Source organism: Solea solea, chromosome 19, assembly GCF_958295425.1.
Source record: "Solea solea chromosome 19, fSolSol10.1, whole genome shotgun sequence".
Classification (NCBI taxonomy): Eukaryota; Metazoa; Chordata; class Actinopteri; order Pleuronectiformes; family Soleidae; genus Solea; species Solea solea.
Window position 1 is genome coordinate 12,945,839 of NC_081152.1, and position 23,672 is coordinate 12,969,510.

At 40.2% G+C, this 23,672-nt stretch overlaps 2 protein-coding genes across 3 annotated transcripts; both read right to left on the bottom strand.

Moving 5' to 3' along the window:
• Positions 1-820: 820 nt before the first annotated feature.
• On the bottom strand, positions 821-9,324 carry LOC131446250 (sushi domain-containing protein 2-like). Its single transcript, XM_058617375.1, has 16 exons — positions 9,209-9,324; positions 8,303-8,501; positions 8,046-8,197; positions 7,787-7,954; positions 7,540-7,711; positions 6,528-6,729; positions 5,742-5,827; positions 4,748-5,016; positions 4,524-4,658; positions 4,283-4,438; positions 3,367-3,615; positions 2,762-2,945; positions 1,964-2,058; positions 1,692-1,871; positions 1,309-1,405; positions 821-1,209 (listed from the first exon to the last, which is right to left on the bottom strand). The coding sequence occupies exons 1-16, from the start codon at positions 9,267-9,269 to the stop codon at positions 1,164-1,166; spliced, it is 2,451 nt and encodes an 816-aa protein (XP_058473358.1). The 5' UTR covers positions 9,270-9,324; the 3' UTR covers positions 821-1,163.
• A 2,727-nt stretch (positions 9,325-12,051) lies between these two features.
• Positions 12,052-23,182, bottom strand: myo1hb (myosin IHb). Of its 2 annotated transcripts, XM_058617374.1 has the most exons (32): positions 22,572-23,180; positions 19,841-20,002; positions 19,310-19,425; positions 18,996-19,194; positions 18,826-18,906; positions 18,546-18,725; positions 18,378-18,476; positions 18,171-18,284; positions 17,602-17,673; positions 17,403-17,522; positions 17,216-17,283; positions 17,007-17,112; positions 16,830-16,910; positions 16,657-16,748; positions 16,434-16,528; positions 16,201-16,247; positions 15,909-15,989; positions 15,713-15,818; positions 15,516-15,633; positions 15,297-15,410; positions 15,137-15,213; positions 14,986-15,054; positions 14,823-14,907; positions 14,587-14,749; positions 14,412-14,495; positions 14,157-14,250; positions 13,460-13,515; positions 13,228-13,363; positions 13,079-13,149; positions 12,691-12,788; positions 12,479-12,578; positions 12,052-12,395 (listed from the first exon to the last, which is right to left on the bottom strand). In XM_058617374.1, exons 1-32 carry the CDS (start codon positions 22,905-22,907, stop codon positions 12,366-12,368), a joined length of 3,450 nt encoding a protein of 1,149 aa, XP_058473357.1. In that variant the 5' UTR covers positions 22,908-23,180; the 3' UTR covers positions 12,052-12,365. The 2 variants fall into 2 exon arrangements, with proteins under 2 accessions (XP_058473357.1, XP_058473356.1); XM_058617373.1 differs by having other exon boundaries at positions 18,378-18,725; positions 22,572-23,182.
• Positions 23,183-23,672: the final 490 nt, after the last annotated feature.

Here is a 23,672-nt window from a genome sequence, read left to right on the forward strand (position 1 = left end):
AAGGAGTAACGCACGCACACACACACGTTCGACATTCATGACTTGAGGGGACATTGCATTGACTTACATTCATTTCTTGGAGACTTACTCTAACCTTAACCACAATTACTACTGGCCTAATCCTAATCCTAACCTAACCTAAAAACATATCTTCACCTTAAAATGTAGTAATTTACGTTATGGGGACTTGCTTTTTGTCCCCACAAGGAGGACAAGTCCCCATAATGTGACTGTGTAAACAGGTTTTGGTCCCCACAACATTAGTAATACCTGGTACACACACACACACACACACACACACACACACATGTTCGACATTCATGACTTGAGGGGACATTGCATTGACTTACATTCATTTCTTGGAGACTTACTCTAACCTTAACCACAATTACTACTGGCCTAATCCTAATCCTAACCCTAACCCTAACCCTAACCTCAACCTAACCATGAAAACATATATTCACCTTAAAATGTAGTAATTTACGTTATGGGGACTTGCTTTTTGTCCCCACAAGGAGGACAAGTCCCCATAATGTGACTGTGTAAACAGGTTTTGGTCCCCACAACATTAGTAATACCTGGTACACACATACATACACACACACACGAAGGCCCTCGATCAAACCAGGATCCGTAATGGTGACCTTGTTACTGTGAGGCAACAGTGCTAGCCATTTCACCACCATGTGGCCCCAACTTGTGTGTCGTAATAATAAATGTAAACAAGATAATATTGTTATCTAAATAACTTGATTTTTTTTCCAAATGATAAGCTTTTTAATCATAATAGCAATGATAGAGAAACAATGCACACACACAGCAGAGTTTAGTTTGTTTTATAGTTTTCATTTCTGTTTTCCACAAATACAAAGACACAAAAAACATGTTTTCTTCAGTCGCTAAAATAGATAAAAATGGAGTGTTTGGCAGAATTAACTTGTGTACCAACGAACAAACATAAATCAACAAAGGTCTAACTTTACAATAAAAGTGCAACACAGTTACAACCTATAGATGTTAGAACAAAACCTTTTCTTCCATTCCTTCTCAAACTTTATGTACTGATGAACAAGTTGTCTCCATTTATTTCAGTATTAGGTCAAACATATGAACAGTTTTAGTTTAGTATGAGACTTACGAGAGAGAGAGAGAAAAAAAGAGGATTAGAAGTGGTCACTCGTCACAGCGTCATTTGAACGTGCAGCTTTTCTGAAATAAAAAAAAACAAAACAAAAAACGGAAAGTTCATTTTGATTTCCTTTTCATTATTCTCAAAATGACAACAGGTTTTCTTATACTTTACCGGACCTTTTGTGTTTCCTGGAGGCGATTACGATTGTTGTTATAATTACAATCAGCGCTAATGCTCCCAAAACTGAACCGGCCACCATTCCCGCAAAGTGGACTGAAAATGGACAAAGACAGTGTACTGTTATAGTCACATGATTGTTTCGTGGTCCAACGTCTGTGATGAGGTACCAGACAGGAAAAAAGTACATTCTTATGATTTTCACTTGTACAAACGCAGCCACTCGATGGCATTAAGATCATATAAAGGTCAGCAGATACTTTTAATCAAAACTTAAAAAACTATCAGTATTTAATACAGGAAACACTGGAGATCTTGAAAGTGTAAATCCACACAAGATTAGAGATTATTGGATGAGACTGATTTAATAATTCATCCATACTTGGAACACGGCAATGTGTCTCCTCTCCAGACCACTGTCCGTTCTCCTGGCAGACGCGCTCTGCCGATCCTTTGAGAGTGTAATCGCCATTGCAGGAGAAATTCACCGTAGCTCCTTGTAAGTATACTGTCCCCTCCTTCTTCCCTTTTTCCGGAGGTGGAAGCCAGCCACAGGAGATCACTGAAAAGCACAGTGTGACAGTAAGTCACTCTGAGGAAACAACATGTACATTTAAATCAATAAACCTTCAGAGAGTTTCTCTGTCTTTGTACCTTGCTTTAGATTATCCACAAGAGAAATGTGACTTTGAAAAGACGCCCTCGTAGCATTTCCCATGCTTGGATTCCGACCAACCAAGATGTCGTACCTGTACAACGGAGGAAATGGTCAAGAGTAAGCTGCTGTTTTGCTGATAATACTAATTGTAATATGTGTTAACCCTTAGTGCTCACGCGGCACTTCTTATGTGTCGTTGAGTCAAAGTTAAGATTCGTTTTATACATCACATCACCGAGTGTTTCCCAGTTTCACAAATTCAATCAGATTTTAAAACTTGTCTAGTGTCTATATATTTTTTTTATCAAATTGTTGTGCTGAAAAAAAGGATATCAGACACAATCGTGCATATTCTTATAGCCTATTATTTTAACATAATAATGGGAAAAAGGCAGCCTAAATGCTCCGTGTTTCTAAGGGTTAACATGTATAATTCCACTGTCCATTGTTGTTTTACATGACAAACATGTGGGACCTTTGTTTTCAGTTGTTTTCTTATGGTTTCCTCATTGTCGACTTACTGGTGTTTTATGCACGTTCTGTCAGAATGTAAACATAAACCAAAAGCGTTTGTGGTCCAGGCCTGACTTCTTTTATTTAACATGAAGCAAAGTGTGTGACCCCGCTGGTTATAGGCCAAAATCTATAAATGCTAAATACTTTTTAATACAATTCCTCTCAACTGTTCTTTTTAAGCAACTCAATGCCTGGTTTGTGTCTATTTCTCTTTCATACACCACCTCACCTCACCTTTTGACTCTGATAATGTAAACAGTAAAAGTCATTTTGCTTACCTACAGAACTTGGACCCCTCTCCAGAGCAAATCTCAGATGCCTGCTCATTTAACGGATCACCCGGATTCTCAGAGACAGAGAACACTGGAATAAAAGTGTGGTCATGTCTTGGAACATAGTAATAGGTGTCCAAAAGATACTGTGAATCATATGTGAACAAGGCGGATGAGTTGTATACAGCCCCTGCAAGACAAAAAGAAAGATGCTTCATTACATTCATTAAGGTAAATGCACCAATGGTATCTGTTCCTGTTTCATAAAATGATAATTGTTTTTTCTTGAGCATGAAAAACATGGAGAGAATTACATTTTCCCACCTGAAGTGGACAGAAACTTATCAGGCAGTGTGGTAAAGAAATTGCGTAACAGCGTAACCTATAATAAATGCACTACATTATGACTTCAGATTGCATTTTAAAACTTGACCAAAGTCCTACTTTGTAAATGTCATAGTCTAAAATAAAACTGTAGCTGTTGCTATCTCACACAATAAAACTGCAATCATACTGTTTCACAACACATTTATAAACCTATCTTCACAGGAAGTTGAGGACGTCATAAGAACTGTGGCTAATAATCTTAATCGTATTCACTGGTTTCTTACAGCTTGCCCCAAAACTGAACAACTCCTCTGGATTGCTGAGGTTCCTCACGAGCTGGCCGTGGCTGAGGACCAGGTCGTCCCTGGCATCCCCGTTCATCTTCCCCAACAGTCCGAGTGTGGCGTTTATAAACTCCAGTGGCAGGAGCACAGTGGTTGTCATGGTTCCCCCCCTCAGTCGCACCTCCACCCCGGCTCCGGAGGGGAACATTACGGTCACGTTTGTTGGGGTAGGACAGAACACAAACACACCTACGAGAGAGAGATTCTGTTAAAGTTGTAACAAACACCTCCCTAAGCATTGGTGAGGACAGAACAGAATAGTTTGCTACCCAGGTTCTACTCTGACATACTGTATTTCTAAATAATAGTGTGTTGTAAGCCTGTTTGGGCTGGGTTAGGGTATTATTATTTTACATTTTATATCATTTATAGCTATAGGAACCACAAAATAACTCTCAGTTTCCTCCTCATGTTGAACTGTTGTGGAATTAGTGATAGGATTCATTTCTTTAATAGAAGTAGCAGTAAAACCTGTGAAACTATATGGATTCATGGTTTTCCATTTGAAATTGAGTTTGTCAGTGTGGCACAATGAAGAGGGAAAGATAATGCCATTTATTTTGAAAGGAAGAGGGTTTGAATACATTTTTACTAATGCCGATAATACTGTGTAGGCTGGTTGAAACATGTTTTCTGGGTAACACTACTCAGCGTTTTTGTTTGTGACTTCCTGACTCAAATAATACATTTAGCTGTAGCTGTACTGAAAATATGATGTAAATACATTTTCTTTGCACCCTGTAATGACTCACAAAGTCAACAGTTCACACTTGCTGTCCAATAAAAAGAACAAAGGGAATATAATTTCTCAAGATTATAGCAGGGGGTCAGTAAAAGTCAAAAGTAAAAGTCTCACCATGCAGGTCCATCCAGCTCTGCTCAGCGAAGGAGAGAGACTTTTGATTCTGCAGCACCTCGAGACCGGTGTGGTTAGCGACAAGCCGCACCTCAATAATGTCAGAGGACGCTTCTCTCATAGCCACTGCTGTCAACTGCGTCGCCTTTATGGTGGCTAACAAGCAGATGAATGACATAAAGTAAAGGGCAAGTGTTTGTGTTTGTGTTTTGTCACCATCTCAGTCCCTGTGGTCACTCACCATTCACGGGTTCTGTTCTTCCCTGGATTGTCAGCTTTTTCTTTGCTGAATTCACCAGCGTGTACTCTCCTCTGCCGTTGAAGGAATAGCTGACACCATCAAACGTGATGAAGTGTGGATCTCCGAACACCACAGCTGATGTCAAACACAGAAAATGATGACTCAAGGGAAGAAGACAACTCTTTAAAAACACATTTTAAAAGGTGAACGGTTCACTCTGCTACCTGAGCTGGGCACATGGTAACGTGTGCAGTCACTGGACGGCCGGTGTTTGAAGTAGTAGTGGCAGTTGTCCGACCACAGGCAGCAGTAGTAGAAGCTGAGGACGTCGTAGACCCAGTGGGACTGTCCGGGGATCCTCGGGGGTCTCATGAAGGGAGGTGAGCCCCAGTCGTGCGCTCGGTCTGGTGTGCTTCCCCCAATGGAGTCTCCAGTCAGGACTTGAGCACCGGTGCTGTCGTAACAACACTGTTGTCCTGCTGCGTACTCAGGACTGTTGAGACAGTTACAAAACAAAGTCAGGCAAACTCTGCTGGAGCCAAAGATCCAAACATCTATGAGGCTGAACTGTCATGAAAGAGTTAAGTATGAAAAAGTAAGATGTGATACACTGAATTAACCAATAATCCAAAATATTGGATACATTTGATTGAGTGTCACTAAATTCATTAAATGAAAAAAGAAAATCTCAAAGATAATTGAATACAGAACAAAGATATTTATTACAAATGATTACTAATCGGCGTTATATTAATATATAATATTACAGCTTTTAGATGCAGCACACTTTACTGTTTTATGTGCCATCATTCAAAGTGAACATGTACGACCCATCAACAAGCTTATTTATGGAGCAATTTTCGTGACAATATTACAAAGTGCTCTGAAGTTAAAACAATGTAAGTTAAATAAAAATCTAATCAAATATTGCCAAAAGCTTCGATTGACTTCAAAACAAGGTCGTAAAAGGAGTGTAAAGAGTATTATCAAGGTGAGATCATAGTAGTTACTGATAAGAAAAATGCCACTAAAGACAGGACTGTAACAAAAACATCATGACATGTGTCTGTTTTTTAAACCACAAAAGATAATATCATATAAACATGTGTACATATACATGTTTTATATGAACTAGTCTATGAATATCACAGGGACAAATATGACAACATTGGGAATATGATGTTGAGGGCAGGTTCACGGTCTTGGTGAAGGACTCACCTGGCTTGTATGGCCCTCACACAGTGAACACACCCAGGGTGATAAGTGCAAACACTCCCCTTCTCTATGTCACAGCCATAATCCGTCTGGAGAGAGAGGGGGGGGAGAGAGAGATAGTGACTGTGAGTAGTAAGACACGTTTTACTAACTGGCTTCACCAGCTAGTAAACTGTGGCCTTGATTAACTCACATGTAATCGTTGTTAAGTGGAAATAATAAGTCAGTTAATAACATGCACCACACAAATTATTCACACAGAGATATGATCTGCACATGCTGCACCTGTTTAAATATGACTGAGTCAACGCAGTGACAAGCATTGTCATTAGAATAGTAATCCCGGGGCCTTTTTTTTGTTATGGGTGGAGGTCAACAGAAGTGAGAGGAGCTGGACTTTCCCCCGCAGTAGGTGATAAAAGACTTGGACCATACTGGTTGCCTATCTGTTAAATAATAAATGTCATTGTTTTAGTTGTAGCTGTAACTCAGAGTAGAACAATGAATAAATAGTAAATTGGTCTTTCACCTGCCACTGCAGCCGAGGCAGTGAATGGCTTTGCCCGTAAATGTGTTGGACTAAAGGAAAGGCAAGACAAGTAAATACATTGGAAATAAAAATGATTAAAATAATTAATAAATTTTTCATCTGTTCTGTGTTTGCCCCCGATGTGAACCAACACGGGGGAAACAACTCCACAAAGAAAGGTGCCCGAAAACCCAGCACCTTCTCGCTGTGAGGCAACAGTTAAACTTTCTCAGTTAAACCATTCTCTTCTTCACACTTACATGAAACCGGCCAGTGTCTGCTCTGGCCTGAGCCAGAGTGCAGGGACAGTCTATGATCTCACTCAGGAAGTTGGGCAGATTCTCTTCCAGCTGGTCCCACGCTAAACATTTGCCCTCGGCCCAAACTGCCGAGTTCTGCCGAAAATGATCCTCCAGGTGCCAAGCCAGAGCGTGATCCTCCGTCCACGCAGCCTGCACATTCCTGAACGAGACAAATACAGCTTTTATCTACCGTACCAATTGTTTTCAGTTGACGTTTCAGTCACAATATCATAATTAAAAAGGACCATTGTGCAAGATTTAGTGGCATCCAGGGGTGAAGTTGACTATCGCTACCATTTCAATCTCTTTTGCCTCATAAACTTATGTATACAAGACACTGCCGCGGCCTTAATGTGGCATAATAACACAAACATGAGCTACTCTAGAAACATGGGAGGGCAACATGGGCAGACTTTGTGGAAGAAAACCTCCTGTTTTAAACAAATGGCTAGAGCTGAAACAATTATTCGAATCAATTATTGATCGATTGCTAAATGAATCGTCTATAACACAATTTTGGTAATCGATTAATCGGTTTGAAGCTTCTTTCATGATTAAAACAACAAGATTTCCGATTGTTTTAGCTTCATTTCTTTGCTCAATATAACAAAGAAATCATTAAAACTGAAACGTTCTGGTTTGTGGTGAAAACAAGACATTTCGAGAACATCATCATTTCCAGGTTTGACAAACACTGATCAACATTTTTTAACGTTTTCTGATGTTTTATGGACCAAACGATTACTCGATTAAGTGAAAATAACCGACACATTAATCGAGTAGCAGCTCTACAAATGGCCTACAACAGGTCTCAACACAAGATATAATTATACTTTATTACATTTCTGTTGATAGATCCCCTGCACACTGGGCCCTTAAACAATAGTTTTTATTGTAAAAGAACTTTTGCAGATTTAAACCCTGTCAAACCATAAGAAAATAGCAATAAAATCAAATCTCTCGTACATACCACATGCCGTCGGAATAGTTACTGTGACTGACTCTGACGGCGCCGAGTTCCCAACTTGAAAACTTCTCTGACGGTTTGGGCACAAAGCTGAAGGAACCACTGTTTGTCCGATCCTTTGCAAGTGAGTACAGATACTGCCACTGACCCTGCCACGAGTTTGTATACGGTTCACCTACAGAGAAACATATTCAGCCGTTTCCCCCAGCAGACGTTCAATCGGTCAAAAAGTTGTTACAGTTGTACTCACCGGTCTCCTTGTATCCCCACAGCTCTATGTTGACCCTGTCAGCTCTCACCAAAGACTTATCCCAACTCATGTGGAGACTGCCTCCGACATTAGGTGTGCCGTAGTACTGCCATTTTGTTGCGTTAACCAGAGTCGCCTTGAACCGTGAATCCAACTTGCCAGTATGAACTGAAGCAAAGCGTTTGAATACAAAGGCATTAACGGCGTTTAAACATTTATAAATGTGTCTATAAGTTCTAATAAATTAAAATGTGCAGACCTGAGAGCCAGGCTCCACTCCTGCTGAATATGATTCCATTGTCTGAGGAGATGAGCAGTGAAATCCATCCCGTTTCATAGAGAAGTGGGGAGATGCAGTGGCCTCTGCTGTTTTCGTCCACGTACCCCACAGTGTCGATATTTCGGTTGAACCTAAATAAAAAATAAATCACATTTTAACTGAAACACACAAATCCAAGTGTTTTTGTCTGGAGAAGACAAGCTAAGATTGATAAGTTTATCCACGTCTTACAGTACCTGCAAACAATATGGGACGTCTTATTGAACGTTGCATCGAGGACAACGAAATCGGTCCCTCCAAAAGCGGACCCAGAGTACGGAGAGATGTCCACACAGTACTCCTTATAGTCTGTGCAGCACGTCTTCAGAGACGTACACGTGGGGTGACATGAACATGTGTGGAGTTTTCTTCCACAGTTTCCCTCACATGTCTGTCCTGTCCATGAAAAAAGAGACATTTTAAAGGGTTAGTTCACTTGTTTTTGTCAGTAGAGGCGTATGAAGTTCCTTACAGGGAGCAGACGGTATTGAGTGTTGGTCCCTAAGATTCTTCACTACATTTTGAATATTGTGAGAGGTTTATCATGCTGTCACACAATAATGTGTTCAACTACATATTCCTATGTGCACAAGAGCTACAGCTTTGTTATCAGCAACAGTAGCTCAGTGGTGAAGTGTGTCGTCTTTCAACTCAAAAGGTTGTGGATTTTGTTCCCGTCTCGAGCTCTAGTCTACATGCTGATGTGTCCTTGGACAAGACACTTAACCCCACGTGTAGAGTTTTCCCGGAGACGGAGTGGTCATCAAGATTGAAAAAACTTTTTGGCAGCTGGACAGGATATAAATGTATTAATATGTTTTATACTGGCCTTCAACATGTTTTCTCTGCTATCCCCAGCTACATGAACACTCTCTACTGTATGTAACACTTAATTGTGCCTAAAAGATATCAAATAAGAACAAGGCTTGCTCCAGTTTGATTCACTAAACATAAAACTTAACAATAAAATAAAAATGTTTTTAATGTACGTATTCAGGCATGCCCTCCTTTAACATTTTTGGTTCATATAAATCACGTTGATCCTCTCTCATGAGCAAACAGTTAAATGAGATGATATATAATCATGTATTTTAGGTACTCACCTGATATACTGCAGATACATGAAATGAGAAGGACAAATATTATTGCTGTCAATCTTTCCATCGTGACAGTGACTCTGTCAGTCCACGTTTCTGCTCCACTCACTCTGGCAGATACAGTACACTCAGCATTTTTATGAACCTCCTCCCTTCATCTGTTAATCATTAGCCAGAAGTCAGTGTGATCACAGTTTGAGCTGTACCACATGACCACAGGTCACCAGCTTACGTTCAATCTTTCGATTCATTCCTAACGTGTGACTGGACTTTTGAACGCTTGATGACTAAGGGACCATAATTTTAACTTTATTTGTTTGTTTGACTAGTGAGTTACAGTTGGGGTTATCAGTAATGACGGCTGCTAAGTTTGGCCTCATTAGGCCAGGGAAGAAAACAAATGACATGACAGTATTGTACATGTGTGTCGTAAACTTCCTCCATAGTTAGTCAGAGATGATTTTCCCTTCACTATACTTTCAAGCCAACTGCACTGAAAAAAATAACAGTTTAAAAAAAATGTGTATAATTTGCTCACTTTAGTTGGATTGAATGTAATTATTTTAGGTGTTACCTTGACTTTTTGTTTTTGTTGTTTTTAGTATGTACTCTAGAGGTTCCTTCGACCCAGAGCCAGATTTATATCTGTATATATAGTGTTGTAATATAACAATGTACAAATACTTTGTTAGTGTACTTAAGTACAACATTCACATATGTGTACTTTACTTTGTTATTTACATTTCTAGCAACTTTTACTTTTACTCCACGACATTACTCGTTATTACCAAATAAAATCATAAGAAGAAGAGTTGGTAATGCTTTTCTGGTCTTGATGAGCTGCCTTCCACTACAGTTTTGACATCACACGCTGTAACATGGGGTTAGGTTTCTTGCTCAAGAACACATATAGACTAGAGGGGCCAGGAATTGAATCCACAACCTTCCAGTTTACAAGACAACTTGCCCTACCACTGAGCGACCATGGCTCAATCCCAACTCCTCACTTTTTAATTACTTTTATATTTATTTATAAAACTTCATTACATTTAATATCGGAAAATGACAGTAGATTTCATATACTTTAAGACTTTCCAGTATTTTTTTTATACACTTTCTGAATCATTTGCCTTCATGTTCTGAAGAAGGAAATATTTGCCACGTCACTGGCCACTTACATTGTAATTATATTTGCCAGTAGGTGGAGCTGCAGCCTCTGAAATCATCAGCACAGTGTCATACAGTATATACTACTGGTAATATTATTTTAAGCACCCATAAAAAAAAACAAAAAACATTTTTCAGTTATTTACATACCAAGAATCAGTTGTGCTTTTAAGATGTTTTAATGTAAAGCTACAGCATGTGTGAGGTTTTATATACACAGATACATATTTGTGGCTAAATACTGCAAACTGTATGTAATAATATGTATATATATATATATATATATATATATATATATATATATATATATATATATACACACACATACATACATATACAGATATAAAAACAAACACATGTAGTGTATCCCTACTTATATAATCTAAACAAAACTTAAGATACATTTAATTGAAAAAAAAAACAAGTGCATTACTGTTTAGGGATATGTGATGACCTTGAATTTTAACTCCCTGCCCAGGGACCACAGATGCAAATTAGCTATTTAGCTAACTCTTGTATAGACCTGGTTCTGAACATGGTCCCCGCAACTAAACTAATAAACTAAACTTGGATGAGAGCTGCTGGCATCTAGCACGCAGCAACAAACACGACATAAAGTTTAATAAAAACGTATATGCATACCCACAGAAAGGTCCGGAACTCGGCTAAAAGCTCATAAAAACCATTCTTATGTTCACCAAACACAGTTGAAACACCAGCCGGTGAAACACAGCAGGTGTAGAACACACCTTTGCAGTGTAAACATTGATTAGCTGCACTGGAGAAACACGTGTCTCTTGGACACTGACAGACCTTTTTTATCACTTTACAACCAAGATTCACTGATTCGGCCGCAAAATAAGAGCACAACAACAGCCCCTATTGAAGAAATACAACCAGAAATGTTTTCTTACCTTTACTGTTTGTCAAAAGACCTTAAATCCACCGGAATGAAACTGAAACCGCTTCGAATGACGAACGCCATCTCCCGGCATGCTTTGGGCGGACTATCCCTGTTGTGATTGGTCATTACAGGGCCAATTGGAGAATGGAGTGATTGACGTGCATTTAGTGACCTGAGCTTGATTCTGTTGACAATAAAACCCACTTGACTTGACTATAATCCTTTTGTGTGGTTTTATTCGTGAGTTATACATTTTTTAGGCCAATAGTGACACGTAAATAAAATGATATTGGTCTAAATTGACCATAAGTGTGCATGTGAGAATGGATGGTTGTTTGTCTCTATGTGGCTTGTGATGGTCTGCTGACCTGTCCCCCACCTTTCAGCCCATGTGGAGGATAAGGCGATAGAAGACGGATGGGTTTTATAATTTGGTACTGAAGAAATCTCAAATGGTACAGCTGGTGCCAAACTGTGCCGAATTGGAGAATGCCTTGGCAACTCTTTAATAAAACTGCAGTTATTTTGCTATGTTACACTTCAGTAGCATCAGTCTTTGCACAGCTAATTTCCACATGTTGTTGCACAATATCCTTGAAAGGTCAAAGGTCATATTTGCTTTAAAATGCAATATTTGTTTTAGGTGAGAAAAAAAATCCTTAATTTATGCTGGGTTCCATCTACATTTACTCTAACACAGTGGTATATATAATGATGTCATGGTATTGCAAGTATTATCTTTATTTTGATACCAAGATAATTCACATAGAGCTTGTAATTGCAGAGATATACGCTATTTATTTTGGGCCCAAAGATCATTTTAAAATAATACAAATAAAAAACAATCCAAGACATTTCTATTCTAGTCAGGCTCTGTTATCGGCATGTTTTGTTCTCTTTTTGCCTCTCTTTTACTGAATTGGCAGTATATGCGAGATAATAACATCTACAGTACTTGTTGTATTTCCATAAAGATGCTGACAGTATACGTTCAGCTGTTAAATGAAACAACCATGGAGCAGGATTATATAACAATCATGGCTGTTGATTCAAGACTCAGAGGAGCAACAGTGTCCCGTCACGTCATGTGCATCACAATCTTGACTTGGTTCTTGTTGATTCCTAAAACAAAAGCAAATGGAGCTCAGTCACTTGTTGGTAACATCACTCATAATTTAACATTGTCTAAAACTCTGTGTACTGACCACCATCAAATGGCCATTCTTTGCCCTGTAGACAGTGGACTCCTGACCACTCTTGAAGTCCACAAATCCCTTTCTGCCCGGCTGGATGTCAAATCGCACGCTGCAGGTGGACAAAAGAAGTTCACATAAATAAGACAAAGTCTTTGACTTGGTGTTTTTTACCATTTACATTTTCTACCTTTAAAATGAAAACTACAACATCAATCCTGTACCTGCCCTGGACCACATGGATGCAGTTCTGCTTGTTGGCAATAACACTCAGTTTGGTCAGGGCCTCAAACAGGTGATCACACTGCAGGACCAGATCACCCTGGAAGAACAAAGGCCTCCAGTCAGTCAGATGTTACATCCCATAAAGACTGTGTGAGCTGATCTAGTGTCTGCATCAGTTTACTGCAGCTCCGCCTTCAACATGGACAATAACAAGGTTTTCAGTGAGGGATGGGGATCGATATCAGTCCAATATCGGTCAAAATCACTGGATAAAACCAATCGCAATACTGTGTATTTTGTTTCTTACAAATTTATGTGATTTATGTTGTATTTGTTTGTTTTGCCTTTTTGTAGGTAGAGTTGCCATCAGCACCAGTCCTAATGTACCTTTTTCTTGACATCATCGCATGTAACATGAAGGATCAGGAAGTTGTCACTCAGGTTGCTCACTGACACACCTATAAAGAAAAATCATGCATGTATAAAAAAGGTCATTTTTATGAGAACGGTGCTTGTTTTGTCTCCTCCCATGTCACCTTTCAGAGAACTGTAATCTATCCTCTGCTTGACCTTGGCCTCTTCTGCGAGGTAGGCGGCCTCCAGGGTAAAGATGAGCTGCCGAGGACGAGGTCTGAAGCCGTTCCTGTCGTACTTGACCACCGGCACGCTGTACTGTGGGCACAGACACACACCAGGTCAGAGTGGATACAAGTCAGCGTGGAGCAGTACAAGTTAAAGCCATGTTCCTTTAGTTTAATGTTCCTTTACCTTAATTTGCTCGTGTCTTATCATCTGAAGCACTTTGATGTTGATGTCGCCTGTGCCTTTAAAAAAAAAGAAGGAGATACTAATAAAAATCCCTTAAATATTATTAAGTAAAAAAATAAAATATTTATTCACAATCAGGGATTAATATTGTTCAGCGGTATTATGTAATTAATATTGTTGTTATTGCGATCGTGGTGGGGGGCATAGTATTTTCACCAGTGATAATTAAAATATTACAAATTTTATTTTTGATTGTATGATATCTAAATATGATGATAATATTACCATTAATGATAATATAATGAAAATCATAATATTACTAATATTATAAGCATTATATTACTTTTGTTATTCATGATGATCAGATTTTGTGTATATGGTGATAATGACAATGATACTTGTATAATGTATAATGTAAACTTGTATAATGTATAATGTAAACATATAAACTCTTGGTGCAGAGAGAAGTGGTGGGACCTGATAGGTTTTGACTTCTTCCCACTCACTTTTGAACATGCATAATTTAGATTTGTGATTTAATTTGTGATTAATCTAATCTCCCTTTTTTGTCATTTATATGTTATGTACATGAAAGTATTTCTAAACACTACACATCTAATCTAATGTACAGCACCGCAGCACCATACCAGTACAATAAAGTACAAAAAATTTAAAATAAAAAGTTCTCCAGTCATACCTATCCTGGTGTCCATGAACGGTCTGCCCACACTGAAGGTATAGTTTTCTTTCTTTCCTTTAAACATGGAGCTAGCCTGTAATTTTAACATGAGCTGGAAACAGGAATATAATATTAAAGAATGATTACATAAAGTAAAAAAAAGAATATTCAGTAATTATAATATATAGTGTGAACTTTAGATACATACACAATACATACACGCTGCATTAGTAATTTATCTCAATCTCTCATAGACTGAAGATTATAGACTACCTGTGCTTTCCTCTGTGGAGTGATTCCACTAATGTACTTCTGTACCATGTGGCGAATGTAGACCTGCTTCAAGACTTGGGACACCTTCATTTGAAAAAAAAGCAAAGTGGTTCATAAACTGCTTAATTTGACCACAGGTGGAGCAGTGTGTGAAGACCTCTGAAGAACCACTTACCTCCCGCATTATAGGTGGAGGTGTGAGCCAGAAGTCTTTCTGCAGTACTGTTTGTGGAAGGTTCTCCTTCAGTCGCGTCAGGTAGTTCTGCCTCACATACGCCAGGTACTCGCTGTTGTCAACGCACGCTGGGTGATGTCTGGTCATGAAACCTTTAATGAACCTAGAACAGAATCAACAGGCGGGTGACGACATCTCATCTCAGCAAACTTCAAATTAAGACTTCATCCACTTACTTCTTGATGACCTTGACAGCCCACGATCTCTTTTCTCGCTCCTTTCTGGCCCTGAGTCCTCTCCAGCAAGTCTCAATTTTAGTGGCTGAAAATATCATATTATCATTATAATAATTTGTGTTAAAAGTGTTTCTGCCTGAATGACGACATGTGCGCCTCTTACCAGCTTCTCTCTGCTTCTGGAAGTCTCCTTTGACTCTGTAACCCTTGTACTTGGCCTGAATCCTTGTTGCTGCAACAGTAACACATAAATGTGTAAATGTGATGTTTTTGATGCCTACAGTACAAACTGATTTACAACAACTACATCTTACCAAGCTTGTGTTTGCACTCCTGAAAGGCGTCTTCTGTGGCAAACAGAGTTCTTGGGTGGCGGATGAAAATTTTTGTCCTTCAGGGGGAGACAGTTCAGACAGTCAGTTCGGAATTTCCTTCCTTGTAAACCAGTGTCCACCGAAGACGGTCTACGCTTACCTGCCCATCTTGTACTCGTTAGATTTGTAGCCCAGGTGTTTGATGAGGCAGTGCACACCCTCTGCTGCTGTCCCCTTCCAGTTGGGCCAGGTGTCGGGACACAGAGGCTTATACCTGAGCACGGACAAATGCAACACACTCACACACTGCAGTGCACCATGGAGAAATGAGGACATACCAAAACGTGAATGAAAGCGGGAGCAGCGTGTGCTCATATACCTCTGGAGGAAGATCTCATATTTACGGCGGTAAGCAAATCCAGCGCGCCTGACCCTTAAGTGCTCCATCAGCCCCAGGTACTTAACCTGATGTCTCACCAGAACGTCATCAAAGCGTCCTGCAGGAGACACAGCATAAGAGGTCATGCGTCAAAAGTGTCCGGTCCTTACTTGTTGTTCAACACTTGTTCGGCTCACCTGGCTGCTTGGCTTCATTGGGTTTAATGCAGCGGACGTACCAAGGCTCTTTGGACATCAAGATCTCTGTCAGTCCCACGAGGCTGCTCTTAAACTGAGTCACCACCTGTCGCGTTAAAGCACATTAGACGAGAATTAGATACAAGGAGTAATATTTTGTTTTATAATAGAATAGCGGTCCAGAAGCACTTCTCACAGTCTCAGGTCTCCTCTTGCTGTCCGGCTCAGTCGATGGAAAACAGAGCTTGATGACAGCATTTTTGGACTGTCGCATGACCTGAAGAAGAAGAAGAATGGGAAGGAAAATCTGTGTCGTCACCCCACAAGTCAAACAAATGTCTCTTATGGAATATGGAGTCAATATTCAGAGGAAATGTTGTCTTTGTGTCGTACACTGAATTCAATATATTTGGGTACATTTTCAAATATAATCACCAACAAATCTAAGTATCACTCGGTCTCAAAGGATACAAATTTAGTGAGTTTACCTCTTTTCCATTGCGATACAACAGATCATTGTTTTTGTCCAAGAATCCTGACGGTATTCAGAAGAAAGACGAAGATTAGGTATGTTTTCAAAACAACATTTTCCAAATACTCCACGTCATTACAAAAAGAAAATTCAATTTGTAACCATCCTCTGATCACTTCTAAATAGGCTTATTTAATGGTATTTTATGAAAGAAAGAAAGAAATTCTAAAGGAATATTTAATCTCTCACCAACAACACAATAGGTCACTTCCCCAGCGTAGTGCAGCAATCGGAAATCACCTCTGTCCATGGTTTTCCTCGTCTTTTGGTCTGCTAGTTTATGTCTACACGATAGGGAAGAGTCATTATTGGTTATCGTGATATTTAGAGATTTAGGATAGGTTGGCTGGACTGCTTAGTCATGTACCTGATCCATGCTGCATTTCCTGTGTAGCATAAGTGTTTCACTCACGTGACAAAATGAGGGTGGCCACCAATCTTTTGCTCCATCTTGTCCAGGAAAGTTAGATCAGTTGCTTCTCCCGGAAGTAAACATTCCTCATCCTATGTGACAGAACGATCATGAGTCAGTCAACCACGTGCCATAATATTGTCAAAAGGACCATAACTCGGTCACAGCATTACCAACAGTGAGATGATTCCTCTGTATTTCTCCTCCACAAGGTCACATATGATCTTATTGTTGAAATATGGCACTGGTTCCCACTGTGCATAGGACAAAAAAAATACATTCAGAAACCACATTTGTAGCAGTGCGTGTCACTTCTATGAGGAAAATACAAGGAGGAGTTGTGTCGTTACTTCAATTCCCTCCATCTCGTACTCCTCCTGCTCGGATTTGAGGGTCAGTTGGATGAAAAGCTGCTGCAGCTTCTCGTTGCAATAGTTGATGCAAAACTGCTCAAAGCTGTCATTTAAAAAAAAAAAAAGGGCCTTGTCAGTATGTGATATGTAATTTCACACATTTGCTGTTGAAGAATAATCAGATTTGTTGCTGTTGTGGTTTTTACCTGTTCACGCTGAAAACCTCAAACCCGTAGATGTCCAACAAGCCAATCACTGTCTTTCTGGAGGAATCCTTGATTTAACACAAACACAAAGTTATGCTTTTGATTTTGTTTTATTATTTGCTTAATTAGGATCTTATTTCATCCATTTTCTCATATTAATAGTCTGATATTTTTCTCATTTACACACCTTGTTAGCTAAGGATTCGTTGATCTTGTTGACCAACCAGGTGAACGTGCGGCCATAGATGGCTTTGGCAAGGGCATCCCTGGCATATACTGCATGGTCCACAGAGAAGGGACTGAACACCTGAAACATCACAGTATGGCTTATGATGTAGAATAAATGTTGCAAACAACATGTAAACATACTCAAAGCCTAAAATCACCTCCTCTGTTTTGGCTTCAATCTTCTTGTGGGTCAAGCCCTGTTGTAGAACATCAGCAGGAATCCCCAGCAACTGCACAGCAAAGGAAAGAAATTGATATTTGTATTCAAAAGTAAAAAAAAAAAAGCTTTTCGTTTCATTCCCTACCTCAAACAGACAGACATTAACGCTAAATAGCACTACAAAAGTGGGACAGGTTGGAGTGTAACTACAATAAAGAAGAGCCCAAGAAAAGTTTCGAGTGAATTTAATTGCTCAAAAAACACATGCACCTTGGTCTTTGACCCGCAAGTAGAAGGAGACGACATATAAACGGAAATCATGTGGCAGCGGAGTCTTTCTTCGGACAGCACTGCAACCACAAGAGCCATGCTCCATCAAATTTGCATCACGATTAACATGAACAGCAGGTGCAAAACATACAGAATTCAACAGATTCAATACACACTAGCTTATAGAGAAATCGACGCCACCTACGGGGCGGAGTTACACGTACGTGACCAATAAATCATCATTTTTCTCCTGGGCATGTATACTCGGACTCGGCAAGTTCTCTGATTGCCCCTCACCTTTGACACCCAGTGCATTTCCTGGTTGTTGTTGAGAGTGGCGTATCCTCGAGCATCTGCTTCAAACTTGATATTACCCAGGTGGAGCACACTAGCAATAATCCCAAACAGGCTCTGCATTACACCCAAAGAGAAAAGCAGTCACACGTGGTTTTATATCATTTATTCCAGATTAAATTTGTAAAGTAATCAAGTGCGCTACCTCACCTCAATATCGCTCTCACTGAACTCTATGACAGAGAGGGCCTTTCGCACCGTCCTCCAATCACTTTTATCGTTGATAGCGCTAACTTTGGCACATTCACCCTGTGGAAGACAAAGGATTAGAGACATGAAACCAAGCAGATAAATATAGTGTTTTCTTTGAATGCTGACCTGCACCAGATAACTGTAGTGCTGGCAGTTTCTCTGTAGGCCGAGCCAGCGGAGCAGATCTTCCTCCCCTCCTTCCACCAGCTGATAGAAGATGTGAAAATTCCTCTCTCCGTGATTCTGGTGGACCACACGGGACTTCTCCAACAGGTAGCTTAGGATGTGACCGCCAACTGCACCGCCCTGAGGAAAGAAGCTTATCTTTAACCTTAAGGTCTTTACATTGCTGTGTTACATTTACACTGTAAAAATGCAAAAACATCTGGTTCTGATTTTATTCCACCTGGTGATCAAACTGGATGTCCATATATTTTCCAAAGCGGCTCGAGTTGTTGTTCTTCAGAGTTTTGGCATTTCCAAAAGCCTGGAAGATACAAAACACACAAGTGTCATCAAAAATGACTGATTTTAAACACAATATCACATCAATGAATGCACACACAGCTCACTGACCTCGAGCACTGGATTGGAGAGAAGAAGCCGGTCTCGAACATTGTTCAGGAGTCTGGTACTCGGGCAGCTGACAGCGTAGTACTGGAGGATTTTCTTGGAGGCCTCGGTCTTGCCGGCCCCGCTTTCCCCGGAGATCAGGATGAAGTGGTTGTTGTACTCGGACAGCATCGTGCGGAAGACGTTGTCTGCCAGAGCATAACTGTGAGGACAGTGACGGTTCAGTCGGCATAGACATTTGCTATCGGAGTCTTTCATGCTGCACAATCAGACTTTTCAGAAAGACATTTCTGCTCCGGAATAAAGGAACGTCTTACATATGAGGTGGCAGCTCAAAGAAGTTAACGCCCATGTAGGTGTCCATTTGCTTCTTGCTGTAGATGTCTAAATCTTTGTACGGATTGACCGACACCAGCAGAGTCCCGATGTAGGTCTGCAAAGCGAGACAAGGAGAGGAAGTCATGGTCTGCAACGTTTGCACATTTAATAATGGAGGCAATTGTTTTTCTCAAAAATGACATGACATTAAAAGTCCTTCAACAGTGTGGTGACTGTGCGTCATTCGACTGATAAGTAAGTCTGTTCCCCTTATCAAAAGCAATAAATTTGGCTGATCACTTGTTGTAACCTCACAAACAGCAGTGACCTTTATAGTGCTGACTCTGCAAATGAAAGGACAGGAGCTACTGTGTCAGCAACACAAGGTGCCAGATTTAGCAGAAGACAACGCAGCATCAGGACCTTGTGGGGGTCAAAGGTGGAGGCCATAAAGCTTAATTAGAGCACGGGAGAAGGAGGAACAGCGCAGCCTGGTTGTCCAAAATGAAACGTGCACAGGAAAGACTCACGTAAATGAGATTCTCATGGAAGCGCTTCCTCAGGTTGTCCAGGAAGGCACTCTCACTCGTGTAGGCGTCCAAGAGAACAAAATCCTGGATGCCCACGCGATCCCGAGCTGTCAGCGAGGCCTCCATGTTCCTCAGGATCTGGTTACACCGCACATCCAGGCTCTGCGCCAAATCAAGAGCACATCAGTGACATTTCAGGGCAACTGGGCATCACGAGGAAAGAACTATTGTGTATAACGTGACATTATTATTATTGAGGTGAACCTTTTTGAATGGATCCTATAGAATCCACATCATAGACAAACACAGATCATATACACAAATTAACACAATACACTCTGGAATATTGTTAAAGTAAGACAGTGTTACTTTAATGTTGCAAAGATGACATAAAACAACAGTTAACAACAAAATTATTATTAAAATATCTCAAAATGTGCCTTCTTTAACAAAATGTACCTACATATATTATTTTCATTCATCATGTCCCATCCCATACTTTCCCATGAAGTTATCTGTGTTCTGTGGAAGCTGTCACTCAAGAACTCAACCACACACACTGATTTACTGTATATTTCCCACAGAAATAATGACTAACATCCTGTCTGTCTGTCCTTATATCACTGACGTCCAGCTGTTAGCGGCCTTGACTGCATCCTTTATGCCCATGACAAATCTAAATTCAGCCGCCACTATCTAATCTGTGCTCTCTGAAGAACCATAAGTCATGATCATAGCAAGGAACAACACAAACACCAAAACACTCCATCATGTGTATGACAATTCCATATGGGCTTCAAACAATAACTAAAACATAAAATACAACATTTGACTTAATCAAGCATGATCCAAATGGGGATTATTAATCTATGAACAGGATTTGCTCCGTTATTTAATTCCTGACGGAATAAGTGAAATAATCAGCAAATGTGACATCACGCACTTTAATTACGGAGCTATGAAAGGCGCCCAGTATTAGGCTTCAGTCGTTTGACTCTCGTCACTGCCAACCACTGAGCAACTGACTATCAACTGACAACAGACAAAACAAGCTGGGCCAGAAATGTCACAATAATTAAAAAAGAATTAACCTGTTCAACACCTAGAAAAAAGTGTGAAAAGTTACCTGTCCTGAAGGTCCCTGATGTCCCTGTGTGTGTGTCAGTCTCACTGCCTCAGTTTTTCTGAATTCATTGTGGGGTTTTATTGAGAGGGGGAAGGGGGAGGGGGACAGTAGCATGACAGGAAACCCAGATAGATCACAGCCCTCACTTCCTTCAATGGGAAACCATCAATAATGTGGTGCCTGTCCACAAGAGGAAGAACATCTCAATTCTGTAGTTTATCAAATGAGTACAGACTGAGGAGGAGGAGGACTTTCAAATCGTGAGAGCCTTGCCAGACATGGTCTTTGTAGTGATAACACAAGAAACCAAATACTGAAACTGTTTCTTACTTTATCACAGAGGTTGAAAATGTTGATTTATTCTGAAAATGACATTTGTGGTCACATTAAAGTAAAGTACAGCTCGTCTGTCCTGTGTTGTTGTTGCTCACTGTAGCTGAGAGCATGAGGCAGAGATTTTCTGAAATGTGACCTCTGCTGAATACACACGGACAATTTTGCGAAAAAGCAAAGAGCAAAAATTCCTTTTTTTTGTTTCCCTTGTCTTTTGAATTAACTGTGGAAGAAACCTTCAGGGGTTAAAGGGAAACATTACCCCAGATGAACACAACACTGTCATGTGTATAAGATAACACATTCAAAAAAACTTAAACAACTACCGTAAAACATCAAATTTTGATGTCAACATCAACATCGGAACAGGAAAGTCTATCTGACCAGCAGACCGGGCGCTCCATTGTCCCCGTCTATCCAGTATGTGTGCAGGATCCTGTTACGGAGCCACAAAGTGGCAGTTAGGCTCTTGAAAGAGATAGCACTCCTCATGGGCCATTGACTGACACCACACATCGCCCAGGGCAACACACATTTCGGGGGCTCCAGGTGTCCAGAGAAACCTGACCGTCAACAGGGCCTCCATCGCTCTGGTCCACTATAGAACCTCCTGTGTCGCTACAGTTTCACACTGAACTGCTTGACATATCCATGCCACACAAACCATGGCAATGGGAATCAAATAAAACCAACATTAATTATGTTTTGGACACTTGGCAGTGGAATAAGCGGAAAGTGAAGGTTCTTGTGATCCAGGTCATTCTTCAGGAGTTAGATATAAATGATTACTTGCTTTAGTCAGATTGAAGACGTTTCACCTCTTCTTCAATTCCCGTGGGAAAAATTCAAATACCTGGACTTTTCCACTAGTCAGTCAGAACTGAAGCTTCCACCAAAGCAAGGCCAAGTCCACTATCGTTAACTCCAGAATTAACCTTCATTTTTGCTGTGTTTCTTTTCCACTTTTCATTTGAGCTCTTTACTGAGCCACGATGTAAGTGTATCACTCTTCTGCTGAGTCAGTGTATACTCCCTAGACTGAACCCAATCAGAAAAGAAGAAGAAGAAGATAATGATGACAAAAATCCAAAATCAGAGAGCAGACAGAGCTGAGGTGATCGTGCTCTGTAGATATTCCACCCAGTAATTTGAACTGAAATAAATTGGTGCATTTTTTTCAAGCCAGTTGCATTGTAAGATTCTATAATCAGATCAAACTCTTAAATAGTATCCTGGAGAATATAAAAAACAGAACAGAAACCAAGAACGAACCTCCTTCACTTCCAAAGCCATGTGTGTCATGGTCGATTCAGTCCCGTGTGAGGATGATTCTGATGAATCCAAACTTCTATAAACGCTGAGTCTTCTGTTAAAACTTCTGCTCAAACAGACACAGCCTTTAACTGCAGGGTTCAGTGAGCGACAAGTTCTGCCATAACTCCGAGTCTTCTCTCTGTCCTGATTCAAACACCGGCTCCCACCAGGTCCAGAACCACACCTGGGACAGAGAGGCTGGGGAGGCAGAGGAGGAGGAGGAGGAGGAGGGGGAGGAGGAGGGTGGTACTGCTGTCCCTTCTGTCTCTGTAGAACACTGAGCTGGTTAAACATTCATGGAGCCCAGGCAGCAAACCTTCATCCAGCGCTCCACCTGAGTGTTGAACAGCTACGCTGTGTGTTTACGGAAGGATGTGTGTGTGTGTGTGTGTGTGTGTGCAGGTATGTAATACAAGGATGAGGTAACTCTATCTTCACGGGGACCCCTCCTCTCCCTCCTCCCCACAAAATTACTGCGCAGGTATTCGATTACTGATCTTTGATTAGGCAGATGCATTTCAAACTAATTACTAACTGCTCATTAGAGCCACGGGGATCAGATCATCAATCACACAATGACTTACAGACTTACACGAATAAGCCTCTGTAATTACCGTGAATCTCTTTGATTAAATGTCAAATAAAAAAGTAAGTATAGATTGTGGTAGAATTGGATTTTTTTTCTTTTTTGTCCAGTTACAATAAACCAAATATTTTAAACATTATATCAATTGTCACAAAGTAAAAAATTAAATTGATCAAACCTTTTAACATTTATTTAAAGCTATATAATAGTATCATCAAAGTCACATAGTGCTGCTTTTCTGCACATCTTTTTGTTTTGGTGAAGCGGTGACAGCTATAGGCCAGCAGGCAGCTTAATGATGCCCTCAAATTCCTTCTGTTTAAATTTTAACATTGCGCTTCCTGTAGGTATAAACAAAGGCATCTTACGTTACTGCCTGACGACTGGCCGAAACACACGGTGACATAAGATGCTGGAAAAAAAAAAAAAACAGGAATTAACATAACGTAATCCATTATGCAAATACGTAGTGA